This window comes from Pongo abelii, chromosome 8 (assembly GCF_028885655.2).
Source record: "Pongo abelii isolate AG06213 chromosome 8, NHGRI_mPonAbe1-v2.0_pri, whole genome shotgun sequence".
NCBI lineage: Eukaryota > Metazoa > Chordata > Mammalia > Primates > Hominidae > Pongo > Pongo abelii.
The window spans coordinates 128,901,218-128,917,786 of record NC_071993.2 but is presented as its reverse complement, the minus strand read 5'-3'; the positions used below and the strand labels follow the sequence as shown (position 1 = coordinate 128,917,786).

General features: G+C 36.2%; 1 protein-coding gene across 22 annotated transcripts in view; it reads left to right on the top strand.

The window, feature by feature from the left end:
* ATE1 (arginyltransferase 1) overlaps positions 1-16,569 on the top strand; it is a 187,865-nt gene that overhangs the window by 84,686 nt on the left and 86,610 nt on the right. For 17 of the 22 annotated variants that reach the window (XM_063727090.1, XM_063727088.1, XM_054521524.2 and 14 more), the window contains 2 exon segments: positions 3,875-4,056; positions 8,371-8,470. In XM_063727090.1, coding sequence (XP_063583160.1) covers positions 3,875-4,056; positions 8,371-8,470 — 282 coding nt within the window. 22 annotated transcript variants of the gene reach the window in all.

Sequence of the window (16,569 nt, the reverse complement as noted above, 5' to 3'; positions counted from 1 at the left end):
CCAGAGCATATAAAGGTTATGTTTACACTGTAGTCTCTTAAGTATGCAGTAACATTATATCTGAAAAAACAACATACATACCTTAAATAAAAAATGCTTTATTGCTAAAAAATGCTAATGACATGAGCACATGCTTAGAAAAATTGTCCCAATAGACTTGCTAATGGGGTTGCCACAAACCTTCAGCTTTTTTTTTTTTAAACTCATTATCTGTGAAGCACAATAAAACAAAGTGCAATTAAATGAGACGTGCCTATAATTGGAATCGTGCAGGATATAGCCTTTTCAGATCGGCATCTTTCACTTAGCAGTATGTAAAGTTTCTTGTGTGTGTGTCTTGATAGTTATTCTGTTTATTGCTGAATAATCTTTCATTGTGTGGATGTACCATAGTTTATCCATTTGCCTATTGAAGGACATCTTGGTTGCTTCCAGTTTTGTGTGGTTATCAATAAAACTGTTATAAACATTCACTTATAGGGTTTTAGGTTTTTGTGTGACATAAGTTTTCAAATCAATTAGATAAATACCTAGGAATGTGATTGCTCTTTTTTATGTTGAGATCTTTAATTTTATGAGAAACTCCTAAATCATCTATACCATTTTACATTCCCACCATCTGAATGAGAGTTCCTGTTACTCTGCATCCTTACCAGCATTTGGTATTTATTCAGTTTTTGGATTTCAGCCACTCTAGTAGTTTTGAGGTATTATCTCATTGTTTTAATTTGCAGTTCCCTAATGGTAAGTGATATTGAGCATCTTTTCATATGTTTGTTTGCTATTTGTACATCTTGGGGTGAGGTCTCTGTTCAGATCATTTGCCCCTTCTCCCTTATTTTTAAAAATAAAGACAGGGTCTTGCTCTGTCGCATAGGCTGAAGTGCAGTGGCACGATCTTAGCTCACTGCAGCCTTGAACTCCTGGGCTCGGAGGATCCTCCCACGTCGGCCTCCCAAAGCACTGGGGTTAGAGGCATAAGCCACCGCACCCAATATTTTGCCTACTTTTTAATTGGGTAGTTGTTCTTGTTGAATTTTGAAAGTCTTTGTATATTTTGGATACCAGTTCTTTATTAGATATGTCTTTTACAAGATTTTCTCCCAGTCTGTGACTTGAGTTTTTAACAATGTTTTTCACAGAGCAGAAGTTTTTAATTTCAATAAAGTACAACTTAGCAGTTTTTTTGTTTCATGAATTGTGCTTTTGGTGTTTTATCTAAAAACTCATTGACAAACCTAAGTTCACCTAGATTTTCTTTTATATTATCATCTAGAAGTTTTCTGGTTTCTCATTTTATATTTAGGTTTATGGTCCATTTTGAGTTAATTTTTGTGAAAGGTGTAAGGTCTGTGTCTGGATTCCTTTTTTTTTTTTTTTTTTTTTTGCGTATCGATGTCTGGTTGTTAACGGCACCATTTATTGTAAAGAGTATTCTTTATCTATTGCATTGCCTTTGCTGCTTTGTCAAAGATCATTTGACTGTATTTGTGTGTGTCTGTTTTATCTCATTGACCTATGTCTGTTCTTTCACCAATACCACTCTATCTTGATTATTACAGGTTTATAGCAAGTGCTGACATTGGGAGTGTCAACACTTTTTTCCAACTTTTTTCTTTCACAGTATTGGGTCGGCTAGTCTGAGACTTCTGTCTCTACATAAACTTTAGAATCAGTTTTTTGATAGCTGCAAAATAGCTTGCTGAGATTTTGATTGTGATTACATTAAATGTATATATCAACTTAGGAAAAACTGAGGTCATGACAATGTTGTCTTCTAATCCATGTACACATAATATTTTTCTGGTTTTTTAGATCTTTGATTCCTTTTGTCAGAGTTTTGTAGTTTTCTGTATATATTTTGATTTATAACTAAACATTTCATTTTTTGTTGTATTGTAAATGGTATTGTTTTCTTAATTTCAAATTCCAGTCATTGTTGGTGTATAGAAAAGCAACTGACTTTTGTATATTACCCTTGTATTCTGGGACCTTGCTGTAATTGCTTATTTCAGTTTTTTGTTGTTATTGATTTTTGTTTGTTTGTTTTAACCTACCTCAGTCACGTTATCTATAAAGAAAGACAGGCTTTTCCTCCTTCCCAGTCTATACACCTTTTATTTCCTTTTCTTATTGCGCAAGCTAAGCTTTCTAATATGATGTTGACTAGGAGTGATGAGAGGGGATATCCTTACCTTGTTCTTTCTTACTAGTAAGTATGCTGTTAGCTGTGGGTTTTTGCATATATATTATTTAGCCAATTGAGAAAACTTTCCTCTGTTCCTAGTTTGTTAAGAGTGATTAGCCATGAACAGGTGTTGGGTTTTGCCAGTAATGTTTCCTGCATCAATTGATATGATCATATGATACTTCTTCTTTTGACCTATTGATGTGGTGAATTACATTGATTGTTCATTAATTACCTTTTAAAAAGCTGCTTTTCCAATGTGAAGTCAGCCTTGCACACCTAGAATAAATTTCTCTTTTGTTCATGATATAATTCTTTTTATATATTGTTGGATTTGATTTGCCAATATTTTGTTGAGGATTTTTGCATCTGCGTTTATGAGAGACTGATTTGTAGATTTATTTTCTTGATTTTTTTGCTTGGTTTTGGTGTTATTCAACCTGTTCTCATTTTTGTTTATTCTCTTCTAGCTTTTATTCATATACATTCTCTGATTTTAGCTGTGTGAAAATGATGTACAAGTAGTGTTGTATTTGTTCACTTGAATTAGTAATCTCTAACATTCACTCAGTCTCCAGGAAAGCCTGTTTTATGCTGCTTGATAATGTTCTTTATATTGTTTTCATTTAAGATCAGTTATATTTAAAATGTTGAATTTTAAAATGAGAAATGTCATTTAACTAGCTATATTTACAGGAAGATGGTTATATTCTGAAATCTCTAGATTTTTCCTGTGAAGTTATAGTTAAATTAAGATAATAATGAAGAATAACTTTGTTTTCCTTTGACTAATAAGGAGAAGTATCATAGTCCTTTGTACTTACACAAGAACTCTCACCTAGAAGATATAATGGGGTTGTGTACCTTCTCAGAGCTGGGACACTCACAGAACAGGCTTAACTGGCAGTATCTCACCCCACCCTTTTCTTTTATGTTCCTCATATTTTTCTCATGCATTTCTTTCCTAACCTTTGTGTGAAATAGAAGAACATAGTTTATTTATTTATTTATTTATTTATTTATTTTATTTCAGTAGGTTTCTGGGGAGCAGGTGGTGTTTAGTAAGTCCTTTAGTGGTGATTTCTGAGATTTTGGTGCAGCCATCACCTAAGCAGTGTACACTGTACCCAATGTGTAGTCTTTTATCCCTCACCCCCTCTTGCCCTTCCGTCTAAGTCCCCAAAGTCCATTGTGTCATTCTTATGTTTTTGTGTCCTCATAGCTTAGCTCCCTCTTATAAGTGAGAAGATACAATGTCTGGTGTTCCATTCCTGGGTTACTTCACTTAGAATAATGGTCCTCAACTCTATCCAGGTTGCTGCGAATGCCATTATTTTGTTCCTGTGTATGCCTGAGTAGTATAGAAATGGAAGGACATAGTTTAATAGTGATTTTCTTACCCTGTAAAATGCTGTATTTCCTATTGTCAAGTATTAAAACAAGTAAATTGAAGAAAACATGAATTGATTTCTCTTTTTGAATTTTGTATTTAGTCAGTATTTCTATGATGAAAAAGTTTTGCAACTTAATATAGGGTGTGACTAGGGATGATGATGGAAACAAAGAGGAAAGTTGAGGACTTATTAACCTGAGGAAAATGAAAGTATATTATATATTAATTATAAGATTATTTTAATATTAAAAAAATGGCTAACAGTTTGTGTTTGTGCCTCTGCTTTTTCTTAGGCAGAGACTCCCCCTAATGGGCCAGATTGTGGCTATGGCTCCTTTCACCAGCAGTACTGGCTTGATGGAAAGATCATTGCTGTGGGGGTGATTGACATCCTCCCAAACTGTGTATCATCTGTGTATTTGTACTACGATCCTGATTATTCGTTTCTCTCTTTGGGCGTCTACTCTGCACTACGGTAAGATTGCTTTTTGCCATTATTATAGTGGGTTATATAGAACTTCAAATAATTACTCATTTGATTATATTTAATTATGTAACAGTAGAAGTCCTAATTGACAGTGTATTATAATGATTTGTTGCTAGTCTCATATAGAATACACACTACTATATAATAGGTAATAGGTATTCTATATGAGTTAAATACTCCTATATAATATATAATTATATATAATTTGTAATTTTCATTTAAGAACAATATATTTAAAGTCACATTGAATTTTAAAATAAATGTCATTTAACTAGTTTATAGGAAATATACATATTATATAAGTATATAGTTATGTAATATATAAGTAAATATTATGTATAACTAGTATCTATAATCTATAATCTCTAGTACTTTTATATTGTATTTATAAGGTACTACCTTTAGAACTGATGCCAGTGTCTGATGGTAATTCTCCAGCTTTTTAAGGTATCCATCTAGTTAAGAAGTCGTTGTATTTGTGGGTAGGTTTTGTTGTTTATACATTTATTTAAGCCCCCCTGTCAGAACTACTTATATTCCTTAAACGTTATATGACTTATATTCTTGTCATCACTATCTTCTAGTTTCTTTTTTCCTTTTCAAATGAGATGGGGTCTTGCTGTGTTGCCCAGGTTGGTCTCAAACTCCTGGGCTCAAGTGATCCTCCTTCCTCAGCCTTTCAGGTACCTGGAATTACAGGCTTGTACTACTGCATTCAGCTTTATATTTTTCACTATTAATTAAAAGTTAAGTTAATGTGGTGTAAACGAATCAAAGTAATATGAGTCTACTGGAAGAAATATACATGTATACAGAACAGACCTGGGGAATCCCTGGCTGACTGGTTGAATTTATGACCCTCATCAAAAGATAATTTCCCTTTTGTGTCCATGGCTGCAAACATATGTATGCAGCACAAAACATTTTTAATGGTGAGAAGATTGGAGTCTTCCTCCAGTTTTCTCTATTTATTTCTGTTTGTCTATGTGTATATGTGATGGAGGAGGGAAGGAGGTTTGGGAACTATTTTTCTTTTATCTGGGAGCTTGAGTCTCTCTTTTTCTCACTCTTTACTATTGTGTCATACTTTTCTCTTTTCATCTCTCAGTCTTCATGTCTGATGGTCACGTTTTCATGTCACAGTAAAATGTACTGCCAGATTATTTTTGTGTATGTGCTTTTTTATGAATTATAAAAGAGTTGAAATTTTTCATTAAATCAGCAATTTAATGTTTTTAAAAATCTGGTCCATAAGTGATTGTGTGTGTTTCAGTGGCCCACAATATAAAGTTCTTTGTCTTAGCATTTTCAACTTGACTTTTTCTTAATGCCAAGTTTTAACAAATCCACAATTACATAATATTTACAATAGATCTCTATAACAGTCTTTTTATTCTTATGTATTTAATCACATTTTTGTATAAAGTAGTTTAAAAATATTTATGGCTGTTGGTGCTCTCACTGAAATTGAAATTGATAATTTAAAGTATTCATGTTTTATAACTTTAGATTTTGCAATTATTATATAACTTCAGAAGTTTTATTTCAGAAAAGATATATTTTCTTTATACCCAAATCAGTCAATTCTTTCAAATAATTGCTGGTTTTTTGTTTTGTTTGGTTTTATTTTTGTATTATCACTTCACAATGTGTTATAGATTTTTCTAGGCTTCTCAGATGGATTTTTAAGGGTGAGATTTATTGCTACATAATAAGCTCTGGCCTATGTCCGAAATATTTCATGGCTTAATAAACTGAGTGATAGTTTAGATATTGATATGGTAAATAATTAATTCCCAGCAAAGTTAGCAGGAGTTCTATTGATCGCCTTGTATATCCCTGCAAATACTAGAGCTGGAGAGCTGGGAGGGAGCAGGAGAGGAGCCTGAGGTCATGAAAAGTTTGCCAGTTGAGGGTGGGATGGTTGCGGCTGCTCTGCGCTCTTGTCACTTCCTTTTGGTGCTCTTGAGAAGATGAGTTGTGGAGTTTATAGAAAAGGAAAGGCAGCCAGGGGATTGACCTCTTGAAGCAAAATTGGAGAAAGTAGGTCACCAGTTGCTAATTCCGTTTTTGATTTTAATGTATTTTGGTGAAATATTTTCCCCTCAATTTCTTAAGTTTCTTAAGCAATCCAACAATCAATATAGTTTTATGTTTTTAGATTTATATAATGTAACCTGTAGATTTTTATTTTTTTATTTTTTTAATTGATTTTTGTAATCAGCCTCTGCTTATCCATAGCCTGTAGATATAAGAATTGTTTGAATTGGGGATCATGAGCATGGCATTTGTTTGCATATTTTTAGAAAGATACATTTTGAAAAGGTAGTTACACTCATAGACATGAATAAGGTTTCTGGTTTGTCCAAGCAGACCATAAATAATAAAACAGACAACTTAATTTCAGATACTCCCTAGCACTGTGACACAAATAAAATTAGAGGTGGTGGGCATGAAGCCTGTTTTATATAGATTGGTCTTTCCTCATAGAGAACAGGTGACATTTCAGGGGCAAAGGAAGAAGAAAAGGAACCAGTCTTGTAAAAATCTGAGGGTGGGAAGAAGTTCAAGTGAAGGGTAGCAAATCTAAATGCCCCGAGGTGGCCAGGAAAAACAAAAATGTCTTTTGGGCTCAGGTGTAGGGAAGGACGTAGAGAGCCTTATGCAAGGGGCAGAGAGGCAGGTAGAGTTGGTGAGAAGGAGGCAGGTGGAGTTGGTGAGAAGGAGGCAGGTGGAGTTGGTGAGAAGGAGGCAGGTGGAGTTGGTGAGAAGGAGGCAGGTGGAGTTGGTGAGAAGGAGGCAGGTGGAGTTGGTGAGAAGGAGGCAGGTGGAATAGCGCTTGTAGGATAGGGTGGGGAGGTTGGGTTTTATTTATATGTGGTGCCAACCCACTGCTGGGGTTGGGGATTGGGAGATCTGATTAATATTGTAAAAGATTACTTGGCCTGTTCTGTGGAGATTATGGAGGGGCAAGAGTGGAAACAGGAGGCTGCTGGGAGGCTGCTGTAGTCATCCAAGGGTACCATAATGGTGCTTGACCCGGAATATCTGAGGTGGAGGTGGTAAGAAGTGGTCAGATTCAAGTCATATTTTAGAGAGAAAGCCCAAAAGACCTGCTGATGGATTGGACATTGGGATGAGAAGAAAAGAATGAAGGATAACTCCAAGGTTTGGGGCCTGAACAAATCCGGGGAGAGGTGATGAAATGAACTGAGGTGGGCAGGACCAAGAGAATTGGTACCCTGGCTGGGTGGGCCTTCTGAGAATTGGTGATCTTACGCTTGCTTGTGTCAGTGCATTCTTTCCTCAGTTTAAACCTTGAGAATGGATTAATTCTGGGAATAGGATTTATTCTGTTACAGGCTAATAATGTTTAGTCTGGTTGGATTTAGAAATACTTTTAATTTAAAAATGAATTCTTATGGTAATAATTCTTTAAGGGTTTAAATTTGAAGTAGAAAAACGCACAGAATATTGCATTACAAATACATTTCTTTAGAATTTCAAGCATCAATTGCTACTAATAAAGGAATACCTTCAAGAAACAAACATAAAAACAAAACTACTTTCCTCATACTTTAGAAATATACTGAAGTTTTACTAAGCACTTTCAAACCAGTCATTTAGCTGGGCAAGTAGAATGAAATTCTGTGCCAAGGTTTATCAGGATACAAATGAAAACCACTTCATGCACAGGCGTTATAGTGGAGAGACTGACAACTTCTTATGTTTGAGTTACCTGGCTTATTCCAACAAATACAGAAAATGTGGTGAGATAACATGGTATTTCCTGCTCTCTAGTTTTAGGGGAAATAAATATTAAAGTTGTGCCTAGATAAAGGAATGAATTAGATGTCATATGCAGCTGAAAGTCTTTGCATGTAAATGGTCATAATAGTTATTCATCCTGAAATTTATTGGCTGTTGAGTTTTCTAAAATGTGCTGTACTGTTTTTAACCTGTTAAGCCCAGATTCTTTGAGAACCGTAGGGCATGATGAATAATAACAGGACACTGTAGATCTCTTTAATTTTACGCTGCTTGAATTTTAGATCAGCTACTTTGTCCAATAAAGTGTAAAACCTGAACTTAGATGCATTTGCTTAAAATTATTTAGAGGGGTTTATTATTTCTTTAGTAGAAATCGTATAGTGTTTTAAAAGTAGTTTTTCTTTCAATATTTGTAATTTTTTGATAGCTTAATATCAGATTTTATCAAATGTTTACCATCAAATTACATAGATATTTGAACATTAGAACCAGAATTAACTGCCTTCAGCTTTCTTCTTTTTCTTTTGGCAGAGAAATTGCTTTTACTAGGCAGCTTCATGAGAAAACTTCTCAACTCAGCTATTATTATATGGGTTTCTACATTCATTCGTGTCCCAAGATGAAATATAAGGTAAAGTTGATTTTCACATGTGTGTGTTTTTATTATAGAAAAATGAATCTCTAATAAAATTTTTATCTCAGGGCACTGGGTTTGAAGCTTTGAAGGAAGGACGAATGGGTTAATAAGGAAATCTCTTTGCTGCCTCAGAAATTAAGCTTTCTGTAATGAGAACCACAGCCTCTTCTGCTCTTGTAATCCATTGCATTATTGTGAGATTTAAGTATATTTCAGAATTTCCCTTTAAAAAAAAGTTTTATGACTCTCATTAATGAAACTCTTTGATGTTTCCTGAGTATGAGTAACCCGCTGTAAAAACTGCAGAGTGAAGACCAATGCAGAGGAGCAGACCCACCGCCTTCCACCCACTGCGATAGCAATAACAAACACGTCTGCTTTACTTAGAGTGAGGCTTTCAGCTCTGAAGATGCATGGATCTTCTACTTAAAACTTGTGAGCTAGGGGAAGATTAGGGGCATTTTACATAAAACCAGGGCATACAGTGGTCTGGTCAGTGGCCTAGGAGGACATGGGTTTTTTACTATACAAGATGTGGAAGAGGAAAGGAAGGAGTAGCTCAAGAAGAAAGTAGGTAGGATGGAGAAGGACATTTCAAGGAGAAGAAGCAGTAAAAGAAAGGATTTGGAAGGGGAAGTTCTGGTGATGTATTTGTAGAGGAAAGGGTAACTGAAGGACTGTGCAGGACCCTGAAGGCCGGGCTAAGGTGCTTAGGCACCTGGGAGTCATCAACAATTCTAGAGCAGAGCAGAGTAAATCAGAAAATACATATATGTCCACACATAGAAATATGACTTAATGGGGGTTTTAAGACATGCCACATTAAAGACAAAAGTGTAATTGAACCCCTGTGTACCCATTACCCAGCTTTAGTAATTTTCATGCATTTATTTCATCTATTCCTTCACTCTATTCCCACCTCCACCCTCTCTTGAATTATTTTGGAGCAAATCAAAAGTATCACTTAATCTGCCAGTATTGTAGTATGTATTTCTAAAAGATAAGGGCATTTTGAAAATGTAATCATGTTCTCATCATATACCTAGAAAGTATTAGCAGCGTTTCCAAATGTCACCTGATCAGTGTTCATATTTCCTGTTTCCTTTATTGTCTCATAATCTTTTTTACAGTCAATTTGTTTGACTTAGGACTCAATAAGGTTCATACATTATATTTGTGATGTGTCTCTTAAATCTCTTTAAATCAATAAATCCCCGCCCCCCTCTCCCAGCCTTTTTTCTTTCTTACAAAGGAATAATTCACAGGACTTGGTGATTAATTTAATTTGGGGATGATTATATTTCCAGATCTTTGAGGTTAAGTACTGAATGACTGGGGAAATGGTTCCATTGTCAGAAATTATGGATTCTGAAAGTAGCACTGGCTTTGAGAGACTGATGAAAAAGCAGTGCCTTGCTGGTTTTACATTGACAGTCCAGGTAAGCTGAGCAAGGTGTCCTGGCGTTTGGAGGTTTTCTTTTGAGCTCATATTTCAGTGCACATTGTAGGGAGATAACCCCTGATTTTGGTTATCTTCAAAAACTTCCTTTATGCCTGAATTACTAATTCACTTGATGGGCCTTAACATATGTTCTGTACAGAAGGAAAAGTATGAGCATATTTCCGTTTTGCCTAAAAATAATGATTTGCTTACGTTTTTACTAGTGTTTTATCCTTCTGGCTCATTTTCATCTGGTACTAGATCTAAATTAGTTCAGAGCAGAAAACTCTAGTACTCAAGATACTTTAATGCATTTATAAGACTCAAAGAAAACTCTGGCTGTCCTTATATTAATCTTCCTTTATGTAGTATACGACCCATTCAAATGAAGTATTTTCATACTAGACTTAGGGACTTGCACAGATTTCACTTTTATGTCTCATCTGTGGTGGCCGTTCTAGTCTCACAGCATTTCTCTTGAAAGTTTTTCATTATGCCTAAGCTAAATTCTAATTTGCCCTATATTTTAACCTGGGTCTTTTTTTTTTTTTTTTTCCATTCGTGGAAATGTTGAATATAGTTTCATCATCCTTTTCCTCTTCATGAAGACGTTTTGTGCTGACACCTTTGTTGACTCTAGACCAGACTAAATATTTTATATTCTTTCGTCTCCTTCCTAGGTAGAGGTCTGCTTGGAAATTCAAGCCAGCCTGTATATAGTTTTAAGTTAAAGATTTTAAAAATACCCTATGTGCTTTTCGGTCTACCTTAATTATATCCAATCCAAATCCATAAGAATTATAGCTTCAAAATATTTATTATTTATTTAATTCCATTTATATGAGAGGTACCCCCATGTCTGCTTGCCTTCTGGTTTACTTTTTTCCTTCATCCGGGAAATATTTATTCAGATCCTACTGGAAATAACAGCTGTGAACAATATAGGCAAGATCCCTGGTCTCTTGGAACTTCCATTCTAGTGGTTCGCTAACAGTAATCAAGAAGACAGATGTCAGATAGGGATGAGTGCTGTGTGGTAGACATTAATTAACTGAGTGTGGCTACTTTAGATTGTGTAGTCAGAGGGTCCTCTCTGAGGACGAATGTTTAGGCTAAGATTTGAATGTCACAAAGTCAGCCAATGGGAAGTTTTAGGGTCATTTCTGAAAGACATTGAGGAAACAGTTAGTGTGGCACTGCCTAGCCTTTGGTTGCTGCAGTCGTCAGTTTTGACTGGAGTTTATGACCTGGAGAATATTTTCATAAGACCTGTTCTTAGGCCATATCTTCAGAGATTTTAAGTAATTGAACTCTGGGATCAACCATGGGCATCAGATTTGTTTAATGCTCAGAAGATTCTGATATGAAGTCAGACTAGAGAATCACCGTACCAGATTATTTTTTCACAGCTGAGAGCCTCATGAGGAACTAGAAAGATAATTATTCCTCATTTTAAAGTTTGCTGTTTTCTGTTTATTAAATTCAGAATTACTCCTATTGAAGAAGCTCATATCTTTGCCCTGTCAGCTGTGGCCTAGAACTTGGAACACTGACCAACTAGAGAATTCCCATTTTTTACCCCCACTTGAGACCTTTATCTGTACTGTACTCTCGTTTTTTTTCCCCTTCCCTTTGCCCCTCCCCCAAGCTTGCAAATTCCCCGTCTATCATTTTTCAACTCCAGTAATCTCTACTGGATTCTAAGACTAGATTTCATCATTCACCCACCTACCCCATAGCAGTTTACATTTCTTCCCAGAACTAGTCTATCTCCTGTGCATACATTCCATGAGAATCTAATTGACATTTAACTTCTTGTGTCCTAGGTAGCGAACAATGTGCCTGCTACATAGTAGGTATTTAATGCTTATATACATTTGTTGAACAAATGAATGAAAATACTAATGCAGAGAGCTGACAAGTATGTAGGATAGTGAGAAATGCCTTCTTTTTTTTTTTTTTTTTTTTTTTTTAACAAAAATTTGTTGAGCACGAATGGGATGGCTTCCCCTTTACGAATAGGTTATAACTTAGTAACAGATACACAGTTCTAACAGAATGTGATAGGTATTGTGACTGATTATCTTTGAGTATTGATAAATACTCTGATAGCAAAGGGAGGTGGTGACACAGGAATGTGTAACAGTTTGGAGAAGTTGCTTGACTTCATCTGGTCTCAGTTTTTGCAACTGTAAATGGGAGTGATGTAGAAATTAGACAGGTTGTTATCTGCATTTGAGTATAGACTCTACCTAGTTGGGTAGCATTCGTAAAATCATTACCTGAGCTTTGGTTGGGACCTGTCAAGGCTCACTCTGTTTGTATACTGATAAATGACATCCAAATTTCTAAATGCCTGCTCTTGTTATTAACCAGACTTCTTAGATTAGTTTAGATGCTGGGGAAAAGGAAAGGCATATATTACTGAATACCAATACTACCTCTCTCTGAAAGTTCCCAGAATTGCAGACACTTGTCTTTTACTTAGAGGCCAATGGCACAGTATTAGTCCGTTTTCACGCTGCTGATAAAGATATACCCGAGACAGGGAAGTAAAAGAGGTTTAATTGGACTTACAGCTCCACGTGGCTGGAGAGGCCTCAGAATCATAGTGGGAGGTAAAAGGCACTTCTTAACGTGCTGGTGGCAAGAGAAAATGAGGAAGACGCAAAAGCGGAAACCCCTAATAAAACCACCAGATCTCGTGAGATGTTCACTACCACGATAACATTATGGGGGGAGCCACCCCCTTGATTCAGATTATCTCCCACTAGGTCCCTCCCACAACATGTGCAAATTATGGGAGTACAATTCAAGATGAGATTTGGGTGGGGACACAGAGCCTAACCATATCAGACACTGAGCTCTATTAGGGGATAGTGCTACAATGTAGGGAACCTTTAAGTAACAAATCTTATATTGTGCCATAGGATGTCTGTCAGCTTTGGCTTTATCTGTTTAGGACAAAAAAAGTCTCTTTGAGCTCAGGTATTTATTCTGAATAAAATGGTTAGTTTGCTCCATTGGAGTGAGGAGAAATTGGTACATTTGTGCTAGGACTCCAACCTGTATGTTATAATTAATGGCAATCTAATACTCAGTGCTAGGCCATGGAGATGAGAAAAGAGTATCCTTTCTATGCTAGCACCATTGTAATATTCCTACTTATCCCACAAACTGAGCTATTGAATTTGAGGAGGACTAGTCAGGGTGTGTGGCGGAAGATCATGTCACTCCTTTAGTCCCTCTTCCAAATATTGCATCAGAAGCTAAGACTGTAATTTCTGTTTACTTAGGGACAAAGCTGGGCAATTCAGAATAATTTATGGTCACTATAGATTATTGCCACTTCATTCCTGTTTTTAAAATAGCAAGTTACTGTGACTGTAGATCTTTAGAGCAACAAGTATCATTATAAAAGATGACTGATTATATACATTTACTGGAATTAGTGGCTGGTTTGGGTTGGTAGAAATTACTTCAAAAGCAGATTGGTCTTTTTTTAAATAAAGTAAAGCTGACATGAAAACTAATGTTGCCATGTGGGAATTTCTTTCTGCCATTTTTTAGTAAATTTATGTTTTTTCAAATCATGAGTCTTGACAAAAATCAATTGACAAATCAGGAAATTGAGAGAAAGTATTAGAATTCTCCTTTAAGAATTAAAACTAAACAGTCAGCATGAAATGTTACTAGGTTGAAGGAATCCAGTGGATGTCAAGTCAAAAGAAAGGACAGGAGGAAACCCTGACTTGCGGAGCTGACAGTTAAGGTTGACATTCACAGGAAGCAGGACACGAGTGCAGAGGAGGGAGCAGTCATCGTCTAATCAGTCAGTCTTGCTTGTAGCTGTGTTATGGAATGTGTGTGTGTGTTGTCTGTCTGCTGATAATGCTGTAAATAACAGTGTAAATATAAATATTAATAAGTTTATATACAAAATATATGAGTTAGTGTTCCAAGAAATAACAAATTTTGGAAGCAAAATAAGTTTATAAATAAACGTATGTGCGTAGTGCTGCTTATTTGCCAAGAAATCCAAATGTTAGGTTATTCGAAACAGTATCTAACAATGTTCACTGGAGTTTTCCAATGTTTTAGTATTCACTATAGGCTAAAGATATTTGTAATACTACTAACCTTAATATTTCTTATTAAGTAATTTTTAAGATATCCATTATAATGAGTAAGGAGTCTGAAGAATATTGGAAGTATTAAGAATAACTTGTGATTTCAGGAATTACAATGTTTCATTCCCAAGTCCCCAAAATTAACATGTTTAGAATTTGGAAACATGATCACAACTTAGGAAACTGAGCTACAGTCCAAAGTAGAGAAAGACAATCTGGGACTCAATGTTCCCATTTAAACAAAACTTTAAATTTTTTCCAATATATTATGTTCCCATTATTTCTTCTTGGGAGGGAGAATTCCGAAAATCTGAAGTAAACTTAGTGATTTTGTAAGTATTTGTGAGATAATGATAGAATTTTGAATATTAAATTAACTTCATAAAGTCAGCATTTTCCTGGCATCGTATTTTGGGAATACTTTTGGGTCCTCAACAACATGTTGATTTTAATACTTTATATTTTAAGAAAATAGTTTCCATTGCCTTATGATTGAAAATGAATAATTGTAGGTAACTGAGGGATTAAAGTTATTTTCATTTCAGTTAAGGATATTGTCTTTGTTCTTTCTGTGTTTATATAACAGGATACCTGAGGTTTGAGAATTTATAAAGAAAAGAGTTTTATTTAGCTTATGATTTTGGTGACGGGAAAGTCCAAGGGCATGGCACTTGCATCTGCCCAGCTTCTGGTGAGGGTCCTATGCTGTGTCACAGTGGGGTGGAGAAACAGAAGGGGGACTGGAGCAGAGACCTGTAGGAGAGCCTGGGTTTATTTATAGTAACCTGCTCTCAGGAACACATCCATTCCCATGAGAGTGAGAACCTACTCATTGCCACTAGACAGCTTTAATCTATTCCCGAGGGCAGTTCTCCCATGATCCAAACACTTCCCACTAGGCCCCGTCTCCCAACACTACCACACCAGGAATCAGATTCCAACATGAGCTTTGTCAGGGGTAAACCAGGTCAAACCATAGCAGATACCATGTTATACTTGCACATGAGAACCCTCAGTTACAAATAAGCACACCTGCTTATTAAAGTAGATCTTTTCAGTCAGAAAATGTGCTGTTCAAAATTGTAAGATAGGTGTTGGTCCAAGTATGAATGTTCCTCATTGCAAATTGAAGGTCTAGAACTAGGGACCAGCAAGAAATAACTCACAGAAAATGAATTGTGCACTATTGTAAAATCTCTCGTTTTTGAGATTGAATGGGGGTAAATTTAGCCTATGGCTACAAAAATAGTTAAAATTGTATTTTTTCTTAGCATGTAAGTATGTAAAGCACTAGTAATGGCATATTTTTGCCACATTGTAAAGTATACATGGAAAAATCTATGAACATGTTTTCTATCTGGTATTAAAGAAAAAAAGGAATTTATTTCTTAAATAGGAGTGATTTTTTTCTTTTTTCTTTTCTTTTTTTTGAGACAGAGTCTCGCTCTGTCGCCCAGGCTGGAGTGCAGTGGCATGATCTTGGCTCACTGCAACCTCCGCCCCTCTAGGTTTAAGCAGTTCTCTGCCTCAGCCTCTGGAGTAGCTGGGATTACAGGTGCGTACCACCACGCCCGGCTAATTTTTTGTATTTTTAGTAGAGATGGGGGTTTCACCATCTTGGCCAGGCTGGTCTTGAACTCCTGACCTCGTGATCCACCTGCCTCGGCTCGGCCAGGAGCGATTTTTTTTTTCTTTCCTTTTTTTTTTCTTTTCTTTTTGTGACGAAGTCTTGCTCTGTTGCCAGGCTGGAGTGTAGTGGCACGATCTCTGCTCACTGCAACCTCTGCCTCCTGGGTTCAAGCAGTTCTCCTGCCTCAGTCTCCTGAGTAGCTGGGACTATAGGCGCACGCCACCATGCCCAGCTAATTTTTGTATTTTTAGTAAAGATGGGGTTTTACTATGTTGGCGAGGATGGTCTCGATCTCTTGACATTGTGCTCTGCCCGCCTCGGCCTCCCAAAGTGCTAGGATTACAAGTGTGAGCCACCGTGCCTGGCCAGGAGCAATATTTTTAACAACCAAGAAGGAGCAGCCTGTTAGGTACCTGGTACATGCTAGACTCTGGGAATACATTTGTAAGCAGTGTAGATGAGGGCTCTGCCCTAGTGAAGGTTACAACTTAGGAGGACATAGATAATTACAATATAGTGCATAAAGTGGTAACATGTGATAGTTGAAACTAGATTAATGTTTCATTTGGATTTTCTTACAGAGATTTGTACATGTAAGTTTCTTCACCATATATTTATTGTATGATGTAAAGCAAATTGAAGTATTGAACAGCAGGTCTGAAATAACACAAAAGAGCTCATTTACCTGAACTTTTGTATTGAGTAATGAGCTATCACAATGGCATGCTGAAATGATGTGTCTGTCTTTATGTGTAGTGAGCCCCATGTTTTGGTAGATGGTTTTCAAAGCTGCCCACCATCAGGGCTTCTCATCCCTGTCTGTGCATGCTGCTCCACCCATCAGCAGTCTAGGCTGTTTTCCTAATCCTAGATTGGACTGACCTGGTGACTT